This window comes from Bos indicus, chromosome 8 (genome assembly GCF_029378745.1).
Source record: "Bos indicus isolate NIAB-ARS_2022 breed Sahiwal x Tharparkar chromosome 8, NIAB-ARS_B.indTharparkar_mat_pri_1.0, whole genome shotgun sequence".
NCBI lineage: Eukaryota > Metazoa > Chordata > Mammalia > Artiodactyla > Bovidae > Bos > Bos indicus.
In genome coordinates, this window is record NC_091767.1 from 73,131,633 (window position 1) to 73,158,300 (window position 26,668).

Here is a 26,668-nt window from a genome sequence, read left to right on the forward strand (position 1 = left end):
AACCAGATGAAAGGGAAGAGATGGGTGTGGCATAGTGGAAGGGTGTGGATTTGCAGTCAAAGAGAACTGAATTCAAATCCCATGCCTGCTCCTTCCAATTGAGAACCTCTGATGGATTACTTGGGCTTCCCTGGTGGCTCAGACAGTAAAGAATCTGTCTGCAATGTGTGAGACCTGGGTTCAATCCCTGGGTTGGGAAGATCCCCTGGAGAAGGGCATGGCAACCCACTCTAGTATCCTGGCCTGGAGAATTCCATGGACTATATAGATGGATTATTTAACCTTTTTGGATCTCCACTTCCCAGTCTGTAAAACATATACAACATTGCCTATCTTGAGGGCTGAATGAGATAAAAGAAGAATAAAATGAGAAAATACATGTGAAACATTCATGGATGAGTTCCTATCCTCGTGGCCTTACTCCCGCCTTGTTTGACCAGTCAACAGGACACAGAACTTTACTCATGGAGCCTCTCCAATAGTCTAAGCTCTGGGGCAAGAGAAGGTTCCAGGAGGGGGAATTAACCCCCACAAGGCATGGTCCCTACCCTCAGAGCTTACTTTCATGCTGGAGGAGCATGACGAACAAGTAAAACAAGCAGCACATAGAATGAGGTCGGTCTGAGTTCTCTGTGTGTGCTGCAGATCAGGGTGCAAGGGAAATTCAAAGAGGTGGTGATCAGTCAAGGCTGGAGCAGTGGGAAAACACAGCAGAAATGCATGGACTTGGGCATATCCACCACCTACTTACTGACCCAGGAAGGTGAGTCACTTGTTAGTTACATGTGGCAATTCTTTGTGTTTGAGAAAGGAACTTCTTATATACATACTCAAGTATATATATATATATATATACCTGAGGAAAGAGATTAAATAGATATGTCCACTCCCAAATTAAACTCGCTGATACTCTACTTGGAATTTTTTGCCCACCCTTGAAGAGTTTGCCTGCAATGCAGGAGACACAGGAGACCCAGGTTCAACCCCTGGGTTGGGAAGATCCCCTGGAGAAGGGCATGGCAAGCCACTCCAATATTCTTGCCTGGAGAATCCCATGGACAGAGGAGCCTGGTGGGCTACAGTTCACATGGTCACAAAGAGTTGGACACGACTGAAGCAACTTAGCACACACTTCCTTACTTATTAAATAGAGAGGGGACAAACCTGGACCTTGCCTTACCTCTTAAGAGGTAATATTTTATATTAATACAAAACAAGATTCACTCAATGGCATGTCACATCTCTTTACCATGAATTATTTGAAACGAACAAAATAAACATAATGAGTCTTTTTTTAAGTGAAATTTACATGCAATTACTGTACAATTTTGATAAATGGATATACCCAGGTAATCCACACCATATCACAATATAAAACATTTCTGTCTCCCCAGAAAGTTATTTGGGCCTCCTTTCAGTCCGTCCTACCCAATACACTTTTCCAAGCAATACTCTCCTGATTTTTTTTTAACCTCAAATAGGATTTCAGATGGCATCTTTTTTTTTTTTTCAATTGAGGTATAGTTGCTTACAATACTGTGTTAGTTTCTGATGTACAATGAAGTAAAAATTTTTTATATATATTGTAATATAATAAGGATTTGGAAGAACCCTTAAAACTATGAGCCCACAAAGTATGTCACCTAGCCTGGTGCCACGAGCATGACAGTGGCATTCAGAAGTTTTTACATGGACACAGTGGGCTGCATTTATTAACTTAGATACAGTGGTCACTGTCTGCTATATATCGGGTATTATTACATCAGGCCTTGGAGACTGTAAGACCACAGAACGATATGTTCCTAGTCGACGAGTGTGTCTCCCACACTTAGCTTCTCCACTAGTGAATTCACTACCTGTTTCATGGCCCTGCTCACTGTGAAATCAGAACTTAAAGGAGCCTCCATAGTCATTCAGAAAATTACTATCAGTGTAATTGCTCACAATTCAGGGATGCAGCCGTCTACCTCCAAATCTGTTTTCAATTGTGTCCTTGTTAACATATTAAGAGTCTGGGGAAAGGCCTTCCAGAAAGTTCCTATCATGCAGTGGCCACCATAAGGCAGAGACCTGCATCACTTTCTGCCAGGACATAAGGCACATACTCTTACAGGGCCTTTCAGCAGAGCAGAGGGTGGCGTCGCAGTCAAAGGGAGGGAGGAGCCGAGGGTCTCCTGGTTCCCAGAGTTAAGATGAGCACGAAGGCTGAAAGCAACCACCTCTGTCTCTGTTTACCCTCTGAAAATAATAGGAGAAGATGGAGGGAAAAAATGAGGAATCGGATCAATTTTATAAATTGTGTGTGTGAATGGACATTGCTCTCATCTGTTGGGGGAGAAAAAAAAACAGAGGGTACTTCAGGCTTTCACTGCTAATGAGCTGTGCTGGGCACAAGGAGGGGAACGCCCGCCCAGGTGAGGATTATGTGGACATGAAGAGCATTCTCCCCAAGACCGCTTTAATTCATTCCACAGGCTCCTTGTTATACTGTACGTTCATGCTCCTTGTGCATTCCTGCCACAAAATATGGGGCTTTTTTGAGCCAGCTGATTTCATCATTGTCCATTTGGGTGGAGTGAGATTCAGTTCCAAAGAGAACATTTCCCGAATGACATACCCTGATGGTTCAGATGCACTTCATTATTTTCTATTAACAATGGAAATAAATTTTAATCTCTTGCTGGCTAGCGCTGGCCTCTCCTGACAGCAAGGGAATTAACCTGAATTATTTCAGTGTCTGCAAAATTTATTACAAGATTTTAAATTATGTCCAAATGTATGTGCGTGTGGCTGTATATATATCGATATGAGGCGAGTCCCCGTTTTTAATATTCTAAATATCTTAAGACAGTGAGGTATCTAGGAAGGGCTGCCAATTTAACTGAATTTGCAAAATGTAAAGGATTTGATACACAAACTCCATCATGTGAAACCAGACATATTTGGTTGTTGTTCTTTTTTTTTCTTTTAAGGAATGGTTGTTGTTCTTGTACGTGGAGACACACACAAATACTGACTTTTCCATGCATTCCTTCTCCTTCTGAAAGAACGAAATACATGAGGGAGGCAAAGATACATTTGGTACACTCAAAGCTTCCAATTTAACTTCCTTCACTGTTTTCTGATGAACGATGACAACACCGATATTATTCTATTCAGAGAAGTTAAAGTTTCTGAATGTTTGAAGACTGAAGGAAGTGGACTGTGCATTCCAGCATCGTCTCCCTCCCAGGCCTTCCCCTTCCACAAGCCAACTTCTTTCCCCCAGTGAGTATTTCCTGGGTCATGAAGGCTGACCTTTCCCATCTGGAATCAATCAGTCAACCCCTGACAACTTCCTGAAACACCTCACTCCATTTCCTGTTCTCTCCCCCTTCTCCCTTTCCCCCTGGTTTGCTTCACTCTTCAAAACTGCAGGCCACAGCAGCTTAATGTTAGAGGGTCAGACACAGTTAGACTCCAAAACACTACACAAGGACACCTTTGACCTTCAAAAATCTTTACATCTTAGCCAAACAAATCAAGGTCAACATTTCTTACCATTACCTTGTTAACTATTTGTAGGCATCTTTGCCAACGATCTTCTGATCCTAGAATCATCCATACCACTTGTTCTTCTAAGATCATAAACTGATCTGTCTTAGAAGTAGCAAGTGGAGTATTGACAAAGCGTGCCATTAGGAGGTACCTGAAACTAGAAAATCTCGAGTATTTTAACAAACACATGGATAGAATTCCTTCCAAAAGGTCTTCTCGGTCTCATCAATGTCTCCTATCACCTAAACCTTATACCTGGTTTTTCTAAAGCTCTCAGACTCTCTTGGCATTGCTGTTTCACTGGCACGGTCCAAAAGGATGACAATTAGGAATACAGATGTCCATAATTTGTATGGGATGGACCTCCGGCTTTTGCTGTTGACACCAGTGACAGCTTTCATTTGTTTCTCAGAGTCAGTGTATCTGTATTTCAACTCAAAGCTCCAGTAGGAAGGCCTGCAGATCTGAAAACTAAGCATTGTAGGTGCTGGCTGTCCTCCACTGGCACGCTTCAACTCAACACATAAACAATAACTAATGATGTTCATGCAAACGGGTTTCCTGGGTGGCTCGGTGGTAAAGAACCTGCCTGCCAATGCAGGAGACTTGGTTTCAATCCCTGGATTGGGAAGATCCCCTGGAGAAGAAAACGGCAACTCACTCCAGTATTCTTGCCTGGGAAATCCCATGGACAGAGGGGCCGGTTGGCCTACGGTCCATGAGGTTGCAAAAGTGTCAGACACGACTTAGCGACTAAATAGCAACATTCACACAAATATCATTTAAGACTCGGTTGCTTTCAGTCAAGGTGCTGAGAAGGAGAAATAGGGATCAACAGAAATCACTTTCATTTTTTTACAGCGAGAGTAACTTTCCACATTTTGCCATTCCTCATTTTTGCTTAGCGCCATCTCTCATTTTTAGTGAGACCAGATCAATAAATAGGAACCAACTGGAGCAGTTGGCACAGTGACAGTACAGATTCCATTTTGAATCATCCAATTAAATGGGAGTTTTAGCTGAATATACAGAAATGGAAACATCAGTAAAACGTTTGTGTCTCCCCTTAAAAAAAAAAAAAGGTAATGTAAGAACAAAAGCTATAACTGTGTTAGCAGACCACTCAAAGTTCTCAAGAAAATGGATGGCTTTCTCACATTATATTTTTCTTCTCATCACCCAAGAGCAATCCTGTGACCCCTACTCTAATAATTTATGCAAAGGAGCTGAGTTGTAAAGAGCTCCTTCCTGCCTAAAACAGGCCATGGTGGGAGTTACCCTTTTGGTGGGCCCATCTGTTAATCTGCCTGTACAACCAGTTTTCCAATAGAGGAGCTGTTCCTTTGGTATCAGAAATGATATCACGTAACAGCAGGATTTTTACCACCCTGATTTGCTCCCACCCTTGGGTTATTCTGGGCACTCCCAGGCGGTGCAGAACCTGCCTGGCAATGCAGGAGACTCAAAAGACTCAGTTTGATCCCTGGGTAAGGAAGATCCCCTGGAGGAGGAAATGGCAACCCACTCCAGTATTCCTGCCTGAAAAAAATCCCATGGACAGAGTGGCGGGCTGCAGTCCATGGGGTCACAAAGAGAGTTATTTTTACACCTCACTCTGAAATGTCTATGGATTTTTGGAACATCACACTGAAAAAAAAAAAAAAAAAAATCTATGCTTCTCAAAACTCTGTAACTGTATCATTGAGTTGAGTCAGAGATCAGCTTGAATCCTATTCCCAGCCAAGCTTTCTCAGCTCATACCCAGGTGTTCCTACAAAGACCCTAAGTCTCACACAAGAGGGTAAAAGAAAAAGAGAAGTCAAAATGAAAAATGTGTGGAATGATTAACTGGTCTGCTCTTTGAAACAGACGAGAAACCCAGTGTCTATCTCTGTAAGTCGCTGGAGAATCATCACGTTGGCTGGAAACCTCCCTGAATGGATCAGAGCTCTGGCTTTGAAAATACACCCGATTCTACCATTAGTCAGATACATTTCCCCTCCATTTCAACAAGGGTATGGACAGAGGAGCCTGGTGGTCTACAGTTCATGGGGTCTCAGAGAGTCAGACATGACTTAGCAACGAACAATAATAACAACATGCAGCTTCTAGCTGAAGGTGGGGGCCTATGGTAGTTTAATCTAAGTAAAGTTACAGTATGTAGCATTGATAGCCCACTCGAAGTGGAAGGCTCTGATACCTACTTATAAACATGCACCCACCAAGCTAAATAAAATGGCCTCAAAAATTCCTGTTATTTTGCCAAGCATGGAAAAAAATTCTTTATGACATTTTACATCTGGAAATGGAATTAAATTCATGATGTGCTTTTCCCTTATAACTGTTCAGTTGCTCTATATGTTATTTCAGCTTTCCCAAAGCATAACTATTATGTGGGATTTTATTTTCCACCTGTGGAAGGAGGAAAGAGACACAGAGACCATTAAAGGGACAGAGAAAATCAAGACAGGCTTCTGGCTGTGGTGGGCGATCAGATTTGGGAGTCCACACTGTGAGAAGAAATACTCCATTGATGTTTTTATACCCTGGCGAATTCTCACATTCGACCAGGGGAATCTGATGAAACAATTTTGTCTAAGCCTCCATAATTCAACCCAGGCAAAGAACAAACAAATTGGCTACTGCAAGTTGTTTCCCTCTACCTTTTATTCTTGGCACACATCATATTTTCAAGCCAGATTTAAAGCCCGGATTCTTCTTTGTTACTAGACTCCAGAGTCTCCAAAATTACCTTTAAACACCTACATACCCCGTAAGTATGGATTCTGTCATCTTTTTTTTTAAAGGAATTCCCAGAATTCTTAGCAATTGCTGTTGTTTCATATTCCCCGAGGCTACATTTTCTGTTCAGTTGAGTATCAAGTAGCAATCGAGAGAATGCCAAGTTGATTGCTGTTGAGACAGATGTGGGGCGTTCTGGAGTTGCTCACAGCCAGGGAGGGGGGCCATGGCATTCATGACCTAAGTACTGAGAAGATACGTTCTGAAGTCACCAGACAGCTCTGTGTTTCAGTGAGTCAGAGGCATTTTGTGACCTTCCAGGCACTGTGCCACATGCAATGCAGGCCTACAGAACACTGTCACTGCCTCACAGTGCTTACTATGCAACTGATCCATGTGAGTCAGTCGCTCAGTCATGTCCAGCTCTTTGTGACCCCATGGAGCCTGCCAGGCTCCACTCTCCATGGAATTCTCCAGGCAAGAATACTGGAGTGGGTAGCCATTCCCTTCCCAGGAGATCTTCCCGACCCAGGGGTTGAACCCAGATCTCCTGCATTGTAGGCAGATTCTTTACCATCTCGGCCACCAGGGAAGCATGCAATCAATAAAGCAGAACAAATGCCACACTGGGACTTCCCCATGGTCCAGTGGCTGAGACTCCAAGTTCCCAAAGCAAGGAGCCTGGGTTCGATCCTTGGTTGGGAAACAAAGATCCCACAGGCTGCACTTAAGACTCAGCCTAGCCAAATAAATAAATATTAAAAAAAAAAAAAGAGCAAACACTACACATAATCAGGAAGTATTACTATATGGTAATACATAATTGAGGACTGAATTATGTGGCCACTGCATCCTCTAGGAGTCCAAAGGTAAGAAAATTAACCAGCACTGAGGGCAGTAACCAACATTTTCATCAAGGAAATGAGAGCTGAGATGGGCCTTGAAGGGTTGCAAAACTTGTTATGCCATTCAAGGTTGCTGAAAAGATTATTCTGGCAAAAAAAATTCTAATTGGCGTTAAGTGGGGCAATATGCCAAAGAACATTTCTGCTGGCATATTTTGGCAAATTTGGCTTAGGATGGACACCTTTTAGAGCTTGCTTGTAAAAAAAAAAAAAAAAACCCAGTTGAATATGTACAGACATCAAGTGGCAGCTTTTTAAACATTTTTTATTTCTTTTTTTTTCGACATCTACACACTGCTTTATTTATTTACTTTAGGCTGTGCTGAGTCTTCATTGCTGCACTCGGGCTTTCTCTAGTTGTGGAAATCAGGGGCGACTTTCTAGCTGTGGTGCTTGGACTTCTCTTGGTGAAGCACAGGATCTTGGCAGGCGGGCTTCAGAAGTTGCAGCATGAAGGCTCAATAGTTGCGGCTCGTGGGCTCTAGGGTGTGCAGACTCAGTAGTGGTGACACACAGGCTTAGTTGCTCTGCAGCATGTGGGATCTTTCCAGAACAGGGATCAAACCCGTGTCCCTGCTTTGGCAGTAGATTCTTATCCACTACACCACCAAGGAAGTCCTCAACCTGCCTTTTAGGTCATCAGGAAGCCCAAAGGTCGTTAACCTGCTTTACAACCAAATTTCCCTTCATCCCAAAGGCCAGAGATATTGATACTTGCAACATCCACCTCACCTCATTGTATTCCATCGAGGTCATTGCTTTTCCCATCGGAAAGGTACACCAAGTGGGATGGTTGTGGTCAAGGGCAGTGTTTTACTGGCAAACATTTTGAGAGCCACAGAGGAGCCTTAACACATTTGATGCAGTTCTTGATTTGGCTGGGCCAGTCTTTTTCCCCAAATGCTGTCCTCAGGGACCTTGTGAATCACCTGGTATCCATCAAAATCCAGGAACACGTAGGCTCCATGAGAAGCTTAAGAATCTATGCACTCTTACTGCAAAACTAAGAAAACTTTCCTTTCCAGGAAGTTCTGCATCTGATGGTCCTGGAATATGTTCAAGGGTTGGTTTTAGTGCCCAGATTTGAGTCTCTTAAAATGTTGGGAAGATCCCCCGGAGGAGGAAATGGCAACCCACTCCAGTATTCTTGCCTGCGAAATCCCATGGACAGAGGAGCCTGGCAGGCTACAGCCCATAGGGTCGTAGAGTCAGACACGACAGAGCAACTAAGCACCACACAGCTCAAGTCTGACATGGAATTTCCCAAGAGTTATAGAGGCAACAACCTGCTTTTATTTCTCTCCATTTTCTCCCACAAATAATTCAAAACCCATTTCTTATGTGAACTGGTCAAAATTCTTAAACCCTAATTCCTGTCCCCATTTGAGATATCAAAAGCAGGGGATGAGGGGTGGACAGATTCATCCCACAGACAAAAGCTTGAAGTAACCCACAGCAAGCTTTCCCTAAGCTTAAAACATTAGGCTGAGCAAAAGATCCCTGAACCCTCAGAGGTGGTGGTGGTTTTTCTTTTTTTTCCCCTGACTCCTAATAGATAATTATTCTTTCTTAACTTGGACTCTCTGGTTTGTTCTCCCACCAGATAATGGACTCACCTGTTGATCAGAGAGGCCGTAAGTCAAGTGGTTTTCATTACGTGCTTGAAAAGTGTGGCTCAGTAGCCCCGCAGCCTTCCCATGGTGGGTGAGATCACAGAGCAGCTGGGGTGGCTCCTGCTCTCAGAGATTTTGAACTGAAGAAACCTGCAGGCAGCTGGCGCTGTATTAAATTTTTAGCATTTGGAGTTAATTTAAACTCTCGTTTCCCTCTTCCACGGTGTGAGAGAAACATTCACCATTTTTTTACTTAAGGAAAATAGATGGTGGTGCCATGAAAAGGTTTTATATAAGAACTGAGGTTTAGGAAATCATACGGGTTTGTTGGATGGAGCCTGGCCCTGTTCCAAGACATGAGCAGCCCTGCCCTTTGCTCTCATGTCGATCAGTCAAATAGACGAATGACCGCTGCCCAGCTGTGCAGACTAAGGGTCTCTGCCATCTATCCATGCGAACTGCCCCATTGTTTCTATGTGGTGGGTGCATCCAGCATGTTGCACTCATAGGCTCTAGGCTTCCCAGATTATCCAGCGATTCCAATGATGTCAGTCCGCCCTCACACGCCTCACTTCCATTCTCCATGCTGATGGAGAAGATTGTAGTGTCTTCTGACCACCGTGCATTCCTGCTCTCTTTCTCAGAGGTCTACCAGACCTGCTCAGCATGTCCTGACAAAGCACCAACCCTTCCCCAGCTCCTCCAGGAACCCTCCAATGAGGGTCCTTCCAACAGGCCCAGGGTTGTGTACAGATTCCCATAACCAGACAGACATCAATTCAGCCAATTTGGGTCCGGACATGACTTCTTGCCTTTTTTTTTTTTAAATAATTTTGTTTATTTTTTACTTTGCTGGGTCTTTGTTGCTATGCAGGCTTTTCTCTGCTTGTGGTGAGCGGGGTTTTGCTATTCGGACTTCTCACTGCCATGGCTTCTCTTGTTGTGGAGTATGGGAGTATGGGCTCTGGGGCAAGTGGACTTCAGTAGTTGTGGTTCCCAAGCTCTAGAGCACAGGCTCAGCAGATGTGGTGCACAGGCTTAGTTGCTCTGCAGCATGTGGGATCTTTCTGGCTGAGGGATCAAACCCCCATCTCCTGAGTTGGCAGGCAGATTCTTTACCACTGAGCCATCAGGGAAGCCCATGACTTTTCTTTCACCTGAAATGTATGCCCCCGTCCACAACTTTTGACCTCTTATCTCTTGAAGCAAGGGATGGCAAGACCTGTATATGTATCTCTTTTCTCTCACTGGTATAGCTATATAAGAAAATGATTGCTTTGGTGGGCCTCTTGTATTATTAAAAAGGGAATAATGTAGGGGTAGGGGCTTCCCTGGTGGCTCAGATGGTAAAGAATCCGCCTGTAGTGTGGGAGACCTGGGTTTGATCCCTGGGTTGGGAAGATCCCCTGGAGAAGAAAATGGCAACCAACTCCAGTATTCTTGCCTGGAGAATCCTATGGACAGAGGAGCCTGGCGGGCTACAATCCATCGGGTCGCAAAGAGTTGGACATGACTGAGCAGCTAAGCACTATGTAAGGGTGAACTTGAGACATCTGAGAGTCACCCAGAAAAATTCAGCAAATGACAGTAAGAATATTTATCCCAGTAATAAAGCTACAAGTGCGAAGGGATTCATTTTAAATGATTCTGGAGTTGGAGATCCGAGGAACCTGCCACCAACTCCAGAATGAGTAATGTACCAGTTGGTGCTGCCCATATGATGGGAAGGGATTCCCAAGTGGCACTAGTGGTAAAGAACCCCCTTGCCAATGCAGGAGATATAAGAGATGTGAGTTTGATCTCTGGGTTGGGAACCTCCCCTGGAGAAGGAAATGGCAACCCACTTCTGTATTCCTGCCTGGGAAATCCCATGGACAGAAGAGCCTGGAGAGCTACAGTCCACGGGCTTGCAAAAGAAATAGACATGACTTATTGACCAAACACACACACATATCCTTCCAGCACCTAGGATAGTGCCAGGCACATAGAATTTCCTCAACAGCATTGGTTGGGTGAATGAATCAATGAAAGAGGGCATCTGTGTTTTCACTATAACTTGGAGCAGAACCAGGCAGCCTGTCTATGAGAGTGAATTGGCAACAAAAGTCCTGATTGTTGTCAACTTCTACTATGTTTTAGGACTTGAATGTGGGAAATGACAACGTGCCTGAGTCTTCCAAGAAAATGGCTTGATTTTTCTCTGGGTTTTCCAGCTGCCCGCTCTCCACCCACCATTCAGAGAAATAAAGAATGGGGTTCATTATGTCTTAACAGGCCTGTCAGCTTAAACTAGACATTAATTTCTTTACCTTTCCTTTACCGAGCTGTTAATCTGCGTGTTACCTAATTGTTCCATTTCAAGGAGGGCGGAAGTGATTTTCTGCCTTCATGGTCCATGGATTTAGATATACTTTGGGGGCCCTTTTCTTTTTTTTCCTTCCTCTGCTCCTTCCTTCCTTTTCTTTCTTTCTTCTCTTAATTCATTTAATGACCATTTTTGGAGCTCCAAAGAATGACTGGCATTGGGAAAAAATAAAAATATAAATAAAACATGCCAATTACCCTCAAGCAGCACATAGCCTCTTAGACAAATCATAATTGCAAGGCAATGTGATCAATGGCATTAGTAGAAGCTTGTAGAGAAGTATGTTGGCACAGAAGCAAGAACCAATAAGTCCGCCAGGAAAAGTCCAAAAGTGCCTCACTGTGGGGGAGGCGGATGAATTGGGAGTTTGGGCTTAGCAGATGCAAACTATTACAACTAGGATGGATCAAAAACAAGATCCAACTGTATAGCACAGGGAACTATATTCAATATCCTGTGATAAATTGAAATGGAGGGACTTCCCCGGTGGTCCAGTGATTAAGAATTCACCTTCCAATGCAGAGGCCTCAGGTTGGAGCCCTGGTCAGGGAACCACAATCCCATGTGCCTCAGAGCAACTAAGCCCTAGTGCTAGCCACAACAAAAAACCCAGTGCAACCAAAAAAAAAAATTGCGATGGAAAAGAATATGAAACTATATACATATATATACATGTACATATATATACATATATGTATTCATATATGTATATATACATATACATATATATATATACACATATATATGTGTGTGTATATATATTTATATATATATATATATATATATTGAGCGGGGAGCTCCCTGGTGGCTCAATGGTAAAGAATCCTCCTGCAATGCAAGAGATGCAGGTTCAGTTCTGGGGCTGGGAAAATTCCCTGGAGAAGGGCATGGTTACCCACTGCAGTATTCTTTTTTTTTTTTTTTTTTTTTTGTTCTTCACTCCAGTATCTTGCCTGGTGAATTCCATGGACAGAGGAACCTGGTGGCTACAGTCCCTGGGATTTCAAAGAGTCGAACACAACTGAACAACTAACACACACACACACACACACACACACACATCTGAAACACTTTGCTGTATAGCAAAAACTAACAACATTATAATCAACTATATTTCAATAAAATAAATTTCTTTTAAAAAGTGCCTCAATGAAGAGGTGACAGGTATATCTTGAAAAATAAGCAGAAGTCACAGACTGGAGAGGAGTTAAGGCTTCCCAGGCAGAAGGGTGAACACATGGGAAGTCTCTAAGCAGTCTGTTCCACGTGGAACAGAAATTAGTGACGTGTGCCTGATGGGTGGGGGGCATATGGAAGCATTAGGTGGGGTGCATGGCAGAAGCCTGCCTGTTATGAAGCTATTTCTCAGCCATGCCCTTTCATATCCAAGCTTTTGTCCACAGACAGGAGATAGGTATAACATACTTAAGCAGAGGAGTGACATGTTTTACTCGCACTCCAGTGTTCTTGCCTGGAGAATCCCAGGGACGGGGGAGCCTGGTGGGCTGCCGTCTATGGGGTCGCACAGAGTCAGACACGACTGAAGCGACTTAGCAGCAGCAGCAGCAGACATGTTTTAAAAGATCACTTTGGCAGCCGTGCTGAGGATAGATTAGACAAAGGAGGAGAGACAAGGGTCTGTGGCAGTTTTTCAGGAGAGGGAGGTGGATTTTATAGATACTTAGCAGGAGGGAGTGACGCTTTAATAATAATTGAGGAAGGCATGGATCAGGGAGGTGGGACTGAGTTCTGCCTTGAGCATGAGTTCATTAGTCATCTAAGAGAAGAGGCACAGGAGGGAGGTAAAGCTGGGTTTCTACAGCTCCAGAGAAGGGAGAAAAGTCTGATGATATGGATCCAGGAGGCATCTGGGAACAGGTGGTCTTTAAAGCCAAGAATGGACAGGTCCCTATTGTAAGGGTTAAATTACATAGAGGATGTCCACTGGGTATCAGATAAATTTCATTTACTTAGATCAGGGGTCCATGTACTTCTCAGAGATGTTTTAAGAGGTTTGGGAACCCTTGTAATTTTAAATGTAACTTTGTTGAAACATAGCTTTTTATTGGGACAAAACTATAGCTTATATGAAATTCTCAAAGGGGTCTGAGCCCAAAAAAGAATTAAAACTCTTATGTTTCAATAAATATTTTATATACCCACGATAGTTAGAACTTGAATTGAATGAAAGAGAGGTTTGGTTCAGGTTGGAAAATGTGTGATATAATGATTTTGTTATTTGATGGTTTTTGGAAAAGGAACCTAGGTTCTACCAGTGTTTGGAGAAGAGTGGGAAGAGGAGAGAGGAGAGAGGAGAGAGAGTTTGCTTGGATCCATGATTTGGTTAGAAATATTTTGTATTTTTATTCTGCTCAGATCAAAATTTCCACCCAAAAAAAAAAAAAATACTTCAGATTAAATCTATGTTTGATTCTATACCAAAGGTAGAGAATTGAAGTTATTTGTCCATATGTTTTAAAATTATTATATTTGTCATTCTGAATTATACATATAAGTATAAATTTATAATACATAGATTATATTTATATATATTTATAAAATTCAGACTATATATATATATATGTATATATTCTAGGAATTCCTAAGCTACCATTCCTTCAGCTCATTCTCATAACTACCTACTATCTCTGGTTTTGTTTCATATACTAAACTTGATCCAAGTTTCTTACTTGACCTTCAGAGCACATAAGCAAGCCTTTCTCCACTTTAAAGATCTTTCATAGAAGGCTATATTCATAAGAGAATCTGAAGTGAAGTGAAGTGAAGTGAAAGTCGCTCAGTCGTGTCCGACTCTTTGTGACCCCAAGGACTATAGTCCATGGAATTCTCCAGACCAGAATACTGGAGTGGGTAGCCTTTCCCTTCTCCAGGGGATCTTCCCAACCCAGGGACTGAACCCAGGTCTTCTGCATTGCAAGCAGATTCTTTACCAGCTGAGCCACAAGGGAAGCCCAAGAGAATCTGAGTACATTATAAAACCTTCCAATTTGGTGAATCAAAGGATACTGTCAAGAATGTGAAAAGCCAGTGATAAAATGAGAAAAATATTTGCAAATCATCTATCTGAGGGCCTAGTATTCTGAATATATAAAGAACACTTGCTAAGTTGCCTCAGTCATGTCTGACTCTATTTGACCCTACGGACTGCAGCCTGCCAAGCTCCGGGTCCATGAGATTCTCCAGGCAAGAACACAGGAGTGGGTTGCCATGCCCTCCTCAGGGGATCTTCCCCACCCAGGGATTGAACTTGTGTTTCTTGTATCTCCTGTACTGGCAGGGGGATTCTTTACCAGTAGCACCACCTTGGAAGCCCATCAAGAACTCCTAAAACTCAACAATAAAAAGGTAACCTAATTTGAAAATGGGCAATAGCTCAGTTGGTAAAAAATCTGCCTGCAATGCAGAAGACTCTGGTTCGATCCCTGGGTTGGGAAGATCCCCTGGAGAAGGGAAAGGCTACCCACTCCAGTATTCTGGCCTAGAGAATTCCATGGACTGTATAGTCCATGGGGTCACAAAGAGTCAGACACGACTGAGTGACTTTTACTTCACTTCACTTAAAGGATTTGAATTAGACATTTGGGCTTCCCTGGTGGCTCAGATGGTAAAGAATCTGCCTGCAATGCAGGAGACCTAGGTTCAATCCCTGGGTTGGGAAATCTCCTGGAGAAAGAAATGGCAACCCATCCCAGTATTCTTGCCTGTAGAATTCCACGGACAAAGGAGCCTGGCAGGCTACAGTCCATGGGGTCACAAAGAGTCGACCACGACTGAACGACTAACACATTTACAAAGAAAGTGAAATCACTCAGTTTTAGGCTTTTCATTAAAGAAGATATGCAAATAGCCAAAAAGTACATGAAAAGACGCTCAAATCATTAGTCATTGCTGCTGCTGCTGCTAAGTTGCTTCAGTCGTGTTCAACTCTGTGCGACCCCATAGACGGCAGCCCACCAGGCTGCCCCGTCCCTGGGATTCTCCAGGCAAGAACACTGGAGTGGGTTGCCATTTCCTTCTCCAATGCATGAAAGTGAAAAGTGAAAGTGAAGCCGCTCAGTCGTGTCTGACTCTTAGCAACCCCATGGACTATAGCCCACCAGGCTCCTCCATCCATGGGATTTTCCAGGCAAGAGTACTGGAGTGGGGTGCCATTGCCTTCTCTGCATTAGTCATTAGGGAAAGCAAATCAAAACCATAATAAGATACCACTTCACACTTATAGGATGGTCAGGATTTTTTCTTTTTAAACAGAAAACAAGTAGCGGCAACTATATCAAGAAATTGAGACCTTTATATATTACTGGTGGGAACATAAAATGGTGCAGCCACTGTGGAAAGCAGCTGGTCAGTTCCTCAAAAACTTAAACTGTTGTTATCATATGACCCAGAAATTCTACTCTTAGGTATATACTCAAGATATCAAAACCATGTCCACAAAAAAAAACACTTATACATGAATGTTCACAACAGCGTTATTTGTAAAAGCCAAGAAACAGAAACAACCCAAGTGTCCATCAACTGATGTACAGATTTTTAAAATGTGGTATATTTTACAATAGACTATTATTCAGCCATACAAAAGGAATGAAATATACATGCTGCAACATGGATGGACCTTGAAAGCATCATGCTAAGTGAAAGAAACCAGAGACTACAGGCCACATATTGTATGATTCTCTTTATAGGAAATGTCCAGAACAGACAAATCTGTAGAGACAGAAAGCAGATGTGTGGTTGTCAGTGGGCGGAGAGAAAAAGGAATTGAGAAGTATGGGGTTTCCTCCTGTGATGACGGAAATGTTCAGGAATGATATGGTGGTGATGGTTACACAACATTGTGAATATACCAAAACCTACTGTCTTGCACATTGTGAATATGTTATATGAGTTATATCTCAGTAAAAAAATGCAAAAGACTTTTTTCCTGTTGACTTTACCTGTACCCTGGAAATGAGACAATCATAGAATCCACAAGCTTATAAAAAACTTTTTCATTGTCTTTGCAAAAGTCAAGTACATTCTCATAGGATAAGAACTTCTCATATTTTGAGATGAACAATATCTATTCTAACCCTGTTAAAAATTCAGGCTCATTGACTGTATTTGTACCTAAATTACCAAGAAAGTTTTTGTGTCCAAATAATGACTCAAAAATCCACTTTAAAAAAATTTTTTTAATTCAGGCTCATTATAAACTTCATTTAGAGAAGTTTTCGAGAAGTAAAGGAAATATTAGGTGCATTTGTTTAGTGAGTACATTTCTAAAATCAGGGATAAATAAAGGTAAAATAATAAAATGACAATGCATTCTATTAAAAGCTTCTTAGAAGTGTCTTCTCAAATTTAAAGCTCTTTGGAAGGGATGGTAGAGAATAAGGGTGGATACAAATCTAAGCTGCCAGCTTCTTTCCCTGCCTCTCCTTCTTCTGGACATGAAAGCTAAGCTTAGATCATCTGGGCACTTTGGAATTCCACTGTTTTTTTGGACAGAAATTATTTATGTTTCCATTTGGAAACTGAGTGCCATAAGCTTCCACTATGCACAATGTTCCTGCTTGACCCCCAAGAAAATCCTCTTGTTTCTATTTGTCTTCATATCATACAGCAAGGAAAAGAGTCGATAGGATGAAGAAACAAGGTTTAACTTTTTAGGAGAGGCTGGTATTAGTGTTAAACAAGGAATCAGAAAACATCCTGGTCACCAGAAGATTGTTCGATACTCACGATTCAGTGAAAAAAAAAATTAGAGGAACTTTTGGTTTTCCAGGTTGTGCTCAGTGGCCTTGCCCATACCCATCTCCCCTGTTAACTCTTTAATAACGCCACAGCTACGTCACAGAAGTGCTCCGAATGCCAGACAGGAGCAGCCGCATCCTTTGTAGGGTCCAGTGTAATAAGAATATGGGCCCCTTGTTCAGAAATTATCAAGACTCTCCATAAAGGCAATAGCAAGCATAAGCCTAACAGATGCACATGCTGTGAACTCAGGGTCCAGCGCAAGGAGTTTGATCAGACGCTGGCTCCCAGCTCTACCATCTCCTTCCTGGGGTAACAGTTGAGTTATTTAAACTCCCAGAATCTTGCTTTCCCCACCTGAAACGTGAGGCTAAGCGTCCCCATCTCCCACGTTGCTGCCAGGATTTTAAAGTCTCAAGCTAGAATACTATTGTTTAACACGTTTCCCATTTTTCTATGGGGAATGGGGTGGGAGGTATTTCGACTGGCCACGAACGGCAGGAAAGCCATTTGGTGGGTGAAATGTGGGTCCATCAAAGATGAAGGAAGGGGCCAAGCGGGCTGCCCTGCCTCACATCTCCAACCTGACACACTTTGCCTCGCTCTGTGTTTTTATTAGCTTGTATCCCCGGTACATCAGTGGCAGGGGTGATGAAACTGGTGGCAGATTTAACTGCCAGGCAGCTGGGTTACTGTCCCGTGGGTCTTGTTGTCATGCTGAGATCTTAAAGTGACCACGGCTGCTTAGGCGGCTGCTCTCCCAGACACTCCGAGAGAGACCACTGAATAGTTAATCGGTGGCAAAGGAAAGGAAGAGGCTGTTGCTTGCAGAAAGCACAGAGAAGCTGCTTTGAAAAATCCCAAGGTGGCTGAATATCAAGATCATGGTTCCTGCTGTGGGCAGCTGTGTGTGCACAGGGCAGCCTCAGGGCTTAAAATCAAATCTCCAGCCTGGGTTGGTGCCCTTCCCCTGGGGCTCTGGCAGTGGACACAGAAGTCCTAAACATTACAAAATGAAAAAACCTTCAGTACTATCTGAAGAGGGTGATCATTTAGAGTAATCTTTTTTTATTGTTAGCAGCATCCGTGAATAATATTTTCTAGGGGGGAATAAAAAAAAAAAAAAAAGGAAAAGGAAAAAAGAGAGAGCTAAGGAGAGAAGAAATAGGATGACTTATTTACCAGGCAAGAACTGCAGGTCCCTTACCTGAAACCTTCTCATGTCCCTTGGGTTTCCTGCTGTTTTCAAACAATTCTGATTGCACTTGAGGAAAAATTTTAAAAAGAATCTGTGAAGAGAAAGCAATGTGTTACCTTTTTAAGTAAACATTTTTTAAGAGAGACTATATCTGCATTATATTAGATTTGATTGGAAAGTGATTGGATTTCAGGTCTGGGGAATTTCAGCCAGCCCTGCCTGGGAAGGAATGCTAGCTGACCGTCTGCAGTTTGCAAATTTGGATGTTTTGGGTCCCAAGTCAGCTCCGTCACTGTTGAGGGTTGTGGAGTGGTTCACAAACTGGGTTCTGGTTTGTACACTGGCCCCGAGTGGCTAGGGTGTGCTCTTTCTCAAATAAAAAAAGAGAGAGAGAAGAAGAAGAAAGGCTTCACAAACAGGAGTAACTCCTGCTGTACAAAAATATCTCTCTCCAGAGGGTTAAAAATGACATGACTTAGCTCAGAATCCCAGGGTTCCTCACATATGTCGCTTTCTGCTGGCCACACACATTTGCACATGCACACACCTCACACGTAAACCCTCGTACACAAAGGGGGTCTGATATTTTCAACCGATAGATATGAAATCAGAAAACCATGTTACTCTCCTAAGACAGTCTGTGCAGGTATATGCTGGGGTTTTTATGACTATTAACAAGTGTGAATGTCCTTTCAGACCTTCAATAGATTATCCAGAAAAATACAAAGGTGCAGAATACCCGTCTGAGGTTACCATTCGTAAGACATATTTTTAAGCCAGTAATATTCTAGATAACCCTTCTGTGCACTTTTAGAATTGGGCTTCTTTGATCAGATGAGGACAGAAACCAAGAAAAATGGCAGAAGTTGGTCTTTTCAGCCATTTACCTGTTTAATGTTTGGAATTTTGTTTTGAAATACATAAGTTTTTCATTTATTTCACTTGCAGAGTCCTTTTCCTTAAAAAAAAAAAAAAATTCAGCTTTTGCAGTGTTAAAGTCCCAGGTGAGCAAGGCCTATTTCCCTTTCTGTTACTATGACAACGAAATTTTACCGCAGTCCCAAAGTCCCTTCAGAACTCTCACATCCATGCCTTGAATTAGAACTTTAAAGGAAAAGATATACATTTTCCCCAGGATTTACCAACAAAAATAAGTAGAAATCAACAATGCTTCCAAAAATTATATTTTTTAAAGCAACGGTTGGTGAGATGCTCCCATGGTGCCCTTCTGTTTATTTTTATTTTTTTCATGATCGCACAAAAGAATTAGAGAGTGCTCCAATTAATTGTATTTACCACTTTAAAAAAAAAGAAAACACTGATGGGAGGATAAACAGTAAATGATGAAAGAGGAGAGAAGAGGAATTGCACTCTTTAGAGCATTTCCTCTAGATTTACTAAAAATATTTGACCAAGTGCTCCTGACCCCTATGTATGAATAAGGCTGGGTGTGAATTTGGAAAGAATAGCTAAATATTATTTTCAAATTTTATAGCATCTGCTTTTCATTTCTCTTTTTGAATCTTTTCTGGGGTGGGAGGTTAGGCATCACTTCCTGGGCCATGGAGGTGTCCAGGGCTGTTATCTGAGGTACCAGGCAGAGAATGACAAGGCAGAAGAGATGCCCCTTGATGCTTTCTGTAGTGTTCAAGCTCGCAACCTGCCTCTGCTTTCGAAAGTGCAATGGGGTGTTTGTCTAGAGCAGCTGGAGCATGTTAGAAAAGAAAGCGGCCTTGTATTTAACAACAGGTTAATCAGAATTCAAACATTTTCTTTTTTAAGGGGGAATATATTTTCACTTGTGTCTTCCTAGAAGGGTCACCAACAGCCACTTAAAATGCCTGGAAATGCTGTCACAAAAGACTTAAAATCAGCCATTTTCTCACTTGAGTCTCTTTCCAACCAACAACCCCTGACCTCACATGGAATTTGCTCTCCAACACCCACTCACTCCCAAGTGGCTCAATGGTAAATAATTCTCCTGCCAATGCAGGAGATGCAAGTTCGATCCCTGGGTCAGGAAGATCCCCTGGAGAAGGAAATGACAACCCACTCCAGTATTCTTCCTTGGACAATCTCATGGAGAAAGGAACCTTGTAAGCAACAGTCTATAGATAGGGTTGAAAAGAGTTGGACACGACTTAGCAACTGAGCACTGTCACTCACACCCCCCCTCAACTGATCAGTAATTTATATCTTTTCCCCTACTAAAACCAAAATTTCTCTTTCTCACAAATTCCTTGGTTTTTGGAAAGTTTCACCACCACTGGGCTCCTTATAACGCTTTCACTTTGTTATACTTCCCCTCATCTACCCAATCCCCTCTTTCTCCAAAATGTACCTACTGAAAACATTAATGTTCACCAAGGCATTATTAGATGCATGGTATGGAAGTGCAAAGGAGATAAATGTTTACATAAAATCAAATTGATTTAGGGAAAGAGGGGGCCTGCTGAAAGACTTTATTCATTTTAAATTAGGACCCTTAACAGTTCTTTGGTTAGAAAACCCCTCCCCATTTTGACTCTTTTGCCTGCCTAGGGTCTGAGTTTGTAACCTACCCAGCACCCAGCACACTAAGGATATAACATCCTGTTCACAAAAGGGAAGTGAAGGGCAGAGGAGGGAGGGAGGAGGTGAGAGAGAGAGGGAACAAAAATTCTCTCACATTGTATAGTACTTTCTAAAAGAAAATATAACTACTTCTAAATGGCTAGCCCCAGAAATTATGGCCTGTGAATTTCAGATGTGGACCTAGAAATCAATTTAAATGAGTTCTGGGACTTCCCAGGTGGCTCAGCAGTAAAGAATCTGCCTGCCAATGCAAGAGACACAGGTTCAACCCCTGGGTTAGGAAGATCCCCTAGAGGAAGGCATGGCAACCTGCTTCAGTCTTCTTGCCTGAAGAATCCCATGGACAGAGAGCCTGGCATGGACAGAGAATCCAGGGGATCACAAAATGTCAGACACGACTGAGTGTGCAACACACATACACATGGAGCTTACTGACCTCTTCAGTTTTCTTCCCTTCCTTTTACTGATGTCTCCCACCTTCCTCCCCTCCACCCCCTGCACCCACCATGCTCAGGGGACTTGGTACAGAACCCCCTATTCACCATCTCAGCCACTAACCATAGGGTAACTTGCAGAGAACAAATCCCCTGCCTCTAGATCCCTGTGAAGCCTGGAAAACATCAGCTCTTTCCACTCAGAAATGGGAAACCAAAGTGAACCACAGGATTCAGACCAAACACGCAGAGACTCATCAGGCTGGAAGTTGTAATTTTCACTTTCTCCAAACAATGTTGACTTCAGAAATATTCTAACCACTTATCGCAGTACTTCCGGCTAGGCTTCTGATCTCATTGCTTATGAGTGCAGGCTAATGGCGACAGGTTTATCCTTGTTTTATTAAAGAAAGGGGAATAGAGAGTGGGATCCAAACCTGAACTCAAGCCCTCAGCTTTCAATCTGATTCCTGGGTCCAGTGAGGCATGAGAACAGACTCTAAGGCATTCATTCCTTCACTACACTATTAAATGCTGACAGTGTACAAGTCTTGAGTTCCTACCAATTATGGAAGCAGGTCACTTCACTCCTCTGGGCCTCAGTTTCTTTGACTGTTGCTGCTGCTGCTAAGCTGTGTCCTACTAACAACTGCTAAGTTGTGTCAGTCGTGTCCGATTCTGTGCGACTCCATAGACGGAAGCCCACCAGGCTCCCCCGTCCCTGGGATTCTCCAGGCAAGAACACTGGAGTGGGTTGCCATTTCCTTCTCCAGTGCATCAAAGTGAAAAGTGAAAGGGAAGTTGCTCAGTCGTGTCCGACTCTTAGTGACCCCATGGACTGTTAGGAGGGTTTAACTGGATTATCTCCAGTGTTTCTTCCAACATTAACATTCTGTGAATGCAAAGAAAAATGCATAAAGTTGACAACCCTCCTGAACATTAGGAGAAGAAACATTAGAAGAAACTTCTGAAGATAAAAGTCTATGACTTATTGAAGTCCAAGAGGGGGTGTGTGCAGGGGTTTTCTGAGAGAGGACAACCCTCCTGAACAGAGACTATGAAAGAAGAATCACCAAGATAAGCCGATGGGTAGAAATTGAGGCATCTTGGTTGATACCTTGGCCAGATGTTGATGGGCTGGTTATTGAATAAGAGGCTATTCCCTTAGGATCCTTTCTCTGTGCTTTGGCAGAAGGAGAACGTAGCAAGGAATATCACAGATAACAGCCATCGCTACCCCTGCCTACCATCTTGTGTGGCCCAGTAGCTTAAAGGTACAGATTCACAGGGAGGGGGGAGGAAAGTTTGCCAGATGTCAGCTCTGTGCCATACTCCAAGCTATGTGCTTGATATCCATCGCCTCATTTATTTCCCACAACAACTATATGAGTGACGAATCATCTCACAGCTAGGAAAAACAAAGGTGCCAAGAACTTATGAAATTTGCCCCAAGATCACACTGCTTGTCAGCAACAGAAACAAGGATTTGAACTGGTGGATTTTTCTGGCTGCAAGCCCCATCTGGAGTTCTATGCTTCCTGCACCAATTAGATCATGGTGATGGTTACACAACTCAGTCAATATACAAAAAACCATTGAATTGTACACTTTGGATGGGTGAACTTTATAGTATGTAAACTATATATCAATATCACTGCTTAACTTTGTATAGGTAACTCAAAAGAAATGCTAGATAATTCCTCCTTATTTACCAGTTTTTATAATAATGAATTGGTTCTCTAGTATCCTCCGAAAGCAAACTGTAAAGAGTTTTTTAAAAGTTAAAATATATATGAGTGTACTTGTGTGTGCTCATTCATCTCTAACTCTTTGCAACTCCATGGACTGCAGCCCACATAACTCCTCTGTCCACGAGATTCTCCAGGTAAGAATACTGGAGTGGGTTGCCATTTCCTACTCCAGGGGATCTTTCCAAGGCAGGGATCAAACCTGTGTCTCTTGCATTGGCAGGCGGATTCTTTACCACTTGAGCCACCTGGGAAGCCCAAATATACGTATATATAACTGTTTAAAAAGAAATTTCAGAAAACATAGTCTGAAAAAAATTTTAAAACAACAACAACAAAAAACTTGTGAAGGATTCTGGTTTCTTGGAGAGTGAGAGAGAGATTATAGCACTCCAAAAGGAAATATTAGGTCAATGATAGTTCCACGGAAGTAAATGCTTATGACTAAAAGCCCTGCTGAATTCATTCCTTTACTCATCTGGCCAATTATTAAGTGTGGAGTGTGTGCCATGAAGGTTCAGCAGAGTGCCAAACAAGACAGACAAAATCCTTGCCTCCATGGCACACACAAACTATGCAAAATGTGCTTCTTCGGTTTCTGAGATGAGCCTGGAGACCTCTGAATACGGGTCTGAAAAACATCCTAAGACGCTTCCCCAGTGGTTCAGTGGTAAAGGATCTACCTGAAATGCAAGAGCCACAGGAGACACAGGTTCAATCCCTGGGTTGGGAAGATCTTCTGGAGGAGGGCATGGCAACCCACTCCAGTATTCTTGCCTGGAGCAACCCCATGAACAGAGGAGTCTGGCGGGCTACAGTCCATAGTGTTGCAAAGAGTTGGATATGACTAAAGTGACAGCACACACGCAAAATCCTAAGATTACCTAGTACCCAAGAAATCTCTTCTCCCAGTCTCTGGAATATTAAAGCACAAAGTACTGTTCAAGAACATAATAAAGTCTCCTAGGTGGCTCTAGACATGTCCTGAACCCATCCCAAGTAAAAACTGAGATTCAAACTAGATGTACAAATAAGGTATAAAGTTTAGGTCTGGTGGTGGGGGCAGTGGGAAATCTCTAAATTACAGGAAGAGTAACTGCTTAATATTCATGCCCGACCTGAGATTATAGCCAATGATCTGACTGATGCAAAACCCAGGTCTTCCCTGGTGGCTCAGTGGTAAAGAATCTGCCTGCCAATGCAAGAGATCTGGGTTTGATCACTGGGTCTGGAAGATCCCCTGGAGAAGGAAATGGTAACCCACTCCTGTATTCTTGCCTGGAAAATCCCGTGGACAGAGGAGCCTGGCAGGTTGCATGGGGTTGGGTACAGTCCATGGGGTTGCAAAGAGTTGGACATGACTGAGCAACTAAACAACAGTGCAAAATCCAGCATACTATTTCCCCAGATTTGTGGAAGAGGACATTCAATTTACCTCTAATTTAAAAAAAAAAAAAAAAACCTTTCAGAAAGCACTGAGGAAGGCACAGAGGCTTCTTTCAAGAAAAAGATTGACTGTGTTCTCAGTCGCTTCAGTCGTGTCCGACTCTTTGTGACTGAATGGACTGTAGCCCTCCAGGCTCCCCTGTCCATGGGATTCTCCAGCCAAGAATACTGGAGTGGGTTGTCATGCCTGCCTCCAGGGGATTTTCCTGTCCCAGGGATCGAACTCGAGTCTCCTGTGTCTCCTGCACTGCAAGTGGATTCTTTACCACTGAGCCACTGGGGAAGCCCCCAAGAAAAAGATTAGACAGGGGTATATAGCCAAAGAAAGTGAATTTGGCACTAGTAATAGCTACCATTATGCAGAGCCTTTGTCTACGCAAAATAATATGTAAAATGCCTTTCACTTTGAAATTTCATTCCTTATTCCCTTAAAAAATTCTAATTCCATCCAACCTGGAAACATCGTCTGTGATGACATGGCCACATCTTACATGCTGTGAAGATGGGGAACTCCCACCCTCTCCAAAGTTCAAGAGCTGGGATGCTGTATCTGGTTCTGTCTCAGCCACAATGGCCACATATGCAGGTTGGATCACTAAAGTCTGAGCCACATTTAAGGTTGATAAACTATGTAGGTGCTTAAAGGTCTATGTGTATTGATTTTTGAGGAAGACACATTTCATCTGGATTAACTGCTGAACTTTGTTTTCCAGGGTCCAATAAGTTAAAATATAATTGGCCTCCTCTGTTTGCACATACTTCTGCAAAGAAAATAATTCTGACCTTAGAATACCTTTATATCACTTTTGAGAACTATGTTGGGATGCACTGAATCATAGAAGCATATTTGAAAGAAATGGGCAGTCGCCTTTCTTCTGCCAGGATTCTTTCAAGCTTACATTCTTTACAGGACCAGGCAGAGGAAGAAGCCATGATGGATGGATGTATCCATGGGGCTATTTTCTTACTCTAAGAACTGTCCATTTGGCAGCTCACTCTGCTTTATCTGGTAGGAAAATCCCTAAGTGATTGGTTTCCGCTTAAGACCAGTGTAAAACACAGTGATAATGTTCTAGCTTTGATTTAGGTCTTAACTGTAATGTCCTCTTTGAACCTTCTGACAGTAGAGAAAACACATTTTCCTCCCTTGAAAGCCTCCAACAGAATACAAACTCAGGCAGCCCAAACAAGGAGAATGATAGCAGTGGGCCCCTTCCTTGGCCTGACAATGATGTGACCTTCATCAACCTATTGATTGTTGAGGTGTCAGCTAAAGATGAGAAAGGGATCTGGAGCTCTAAAGGCCTTGTGAAGACTCTCACACAAGTCTATAAAAGTGAGGAGACTTTGGGAAGTCTCCGATGGCTCAGTGGTAAAGAATCCACCTGCCAATGCAGGAGATGGGGGTTCCATCCCTAGGTCGGGAACATCCCCTGGAGAAGGAAATGGCAACCTACTCCAGTATTCTTGCCTGAAAAATCCCATGGACAGAGGAGTCTGGTGGGCTACAGGCCAAAAAGTCACAAAGAGTCAGACATGACTGAACCACTAAGCACTAAGCACTGGGAAGTCAAACTTCCAGTTGACTCTTGCTATACCCTAACAAAAGTGGCAATGGGACATCTGAGGACGGCTCGTTGATGCTTGAGATCTGCTTGGTAAGATGGTGGCTGGTACCAAGACCCAAGAAGATCCACGGAAAGAGGAGACAATTTAAAATATTTGACTGGCTTATTTAAGTTCAAATACTCCTTTTTATAAGCTGATTTTCTATGCAATCTGTTTATTTAAATGGCTCCTTAAAAATATAAACATTAATACACAAATAGAGTAGGTATAGAACCTTTAATCTCCACAGACATTCCTAAAGGGTTGTATTACCATTAAGGCTTTTGTATTACCATTAAGGCTTTTGTATTACCATTAAGGCTTAATCACCTACATGATTTCAATGAAATTGAAAAAATTCAGATCTGAAAGATTTAAGTTTAAAGAAATATTTTAAGGAATATATTTTTTTTTTACATCTGATTACATTTTTTCTTTTTACTTCTTGGCCACACCATGTGGCGTGTGGGATCTTAGTTCCCTGACCAGCAACTGAACCTGTGCTCCCTGCAGTGGAAGCACAGAGTCTTAACCACTGGATGGCCAGGGAAGTCCCTACTTCCGTTTACATTTACTCTAACTCCCCTTGGCTAAAAGTATAATTTTTATAATAATTATAATAATAATAAATAAATAGCCCCTAATCATTGACTTCATACTATTCACGATGCATGATTTTGTTTAATCCCCTCAACTCTGAGAGGAGGAGAATTAACATCCACATTTTACAGAGGAGATAAT

The 26,668-nt window shown here is 42.5% G+C and overlaps 1 protein-coding gene across 1 annotated transcript in view; it reads right to left on the reverse strand.

The window, feature by feature from the left end:
- Positions 1 to 26,668, reverse strand: part of EBF2 (EBF transcription factor 2) — a 222,170-nt gene that overhangs the window by 50,195 nt on the left and 145,307 nt on the right. The window contains exon 7 of the mRNA XM_070794947.1: positions 18,127 to 18,208. Coding sequence (XP_070651048.1) covers positions 18,127 to 18,208 — 82 coding nt within the window. The remainder of the gene's footprint in view (positions 1 to 18,126; positions 18,209 to 26,668) is intronic.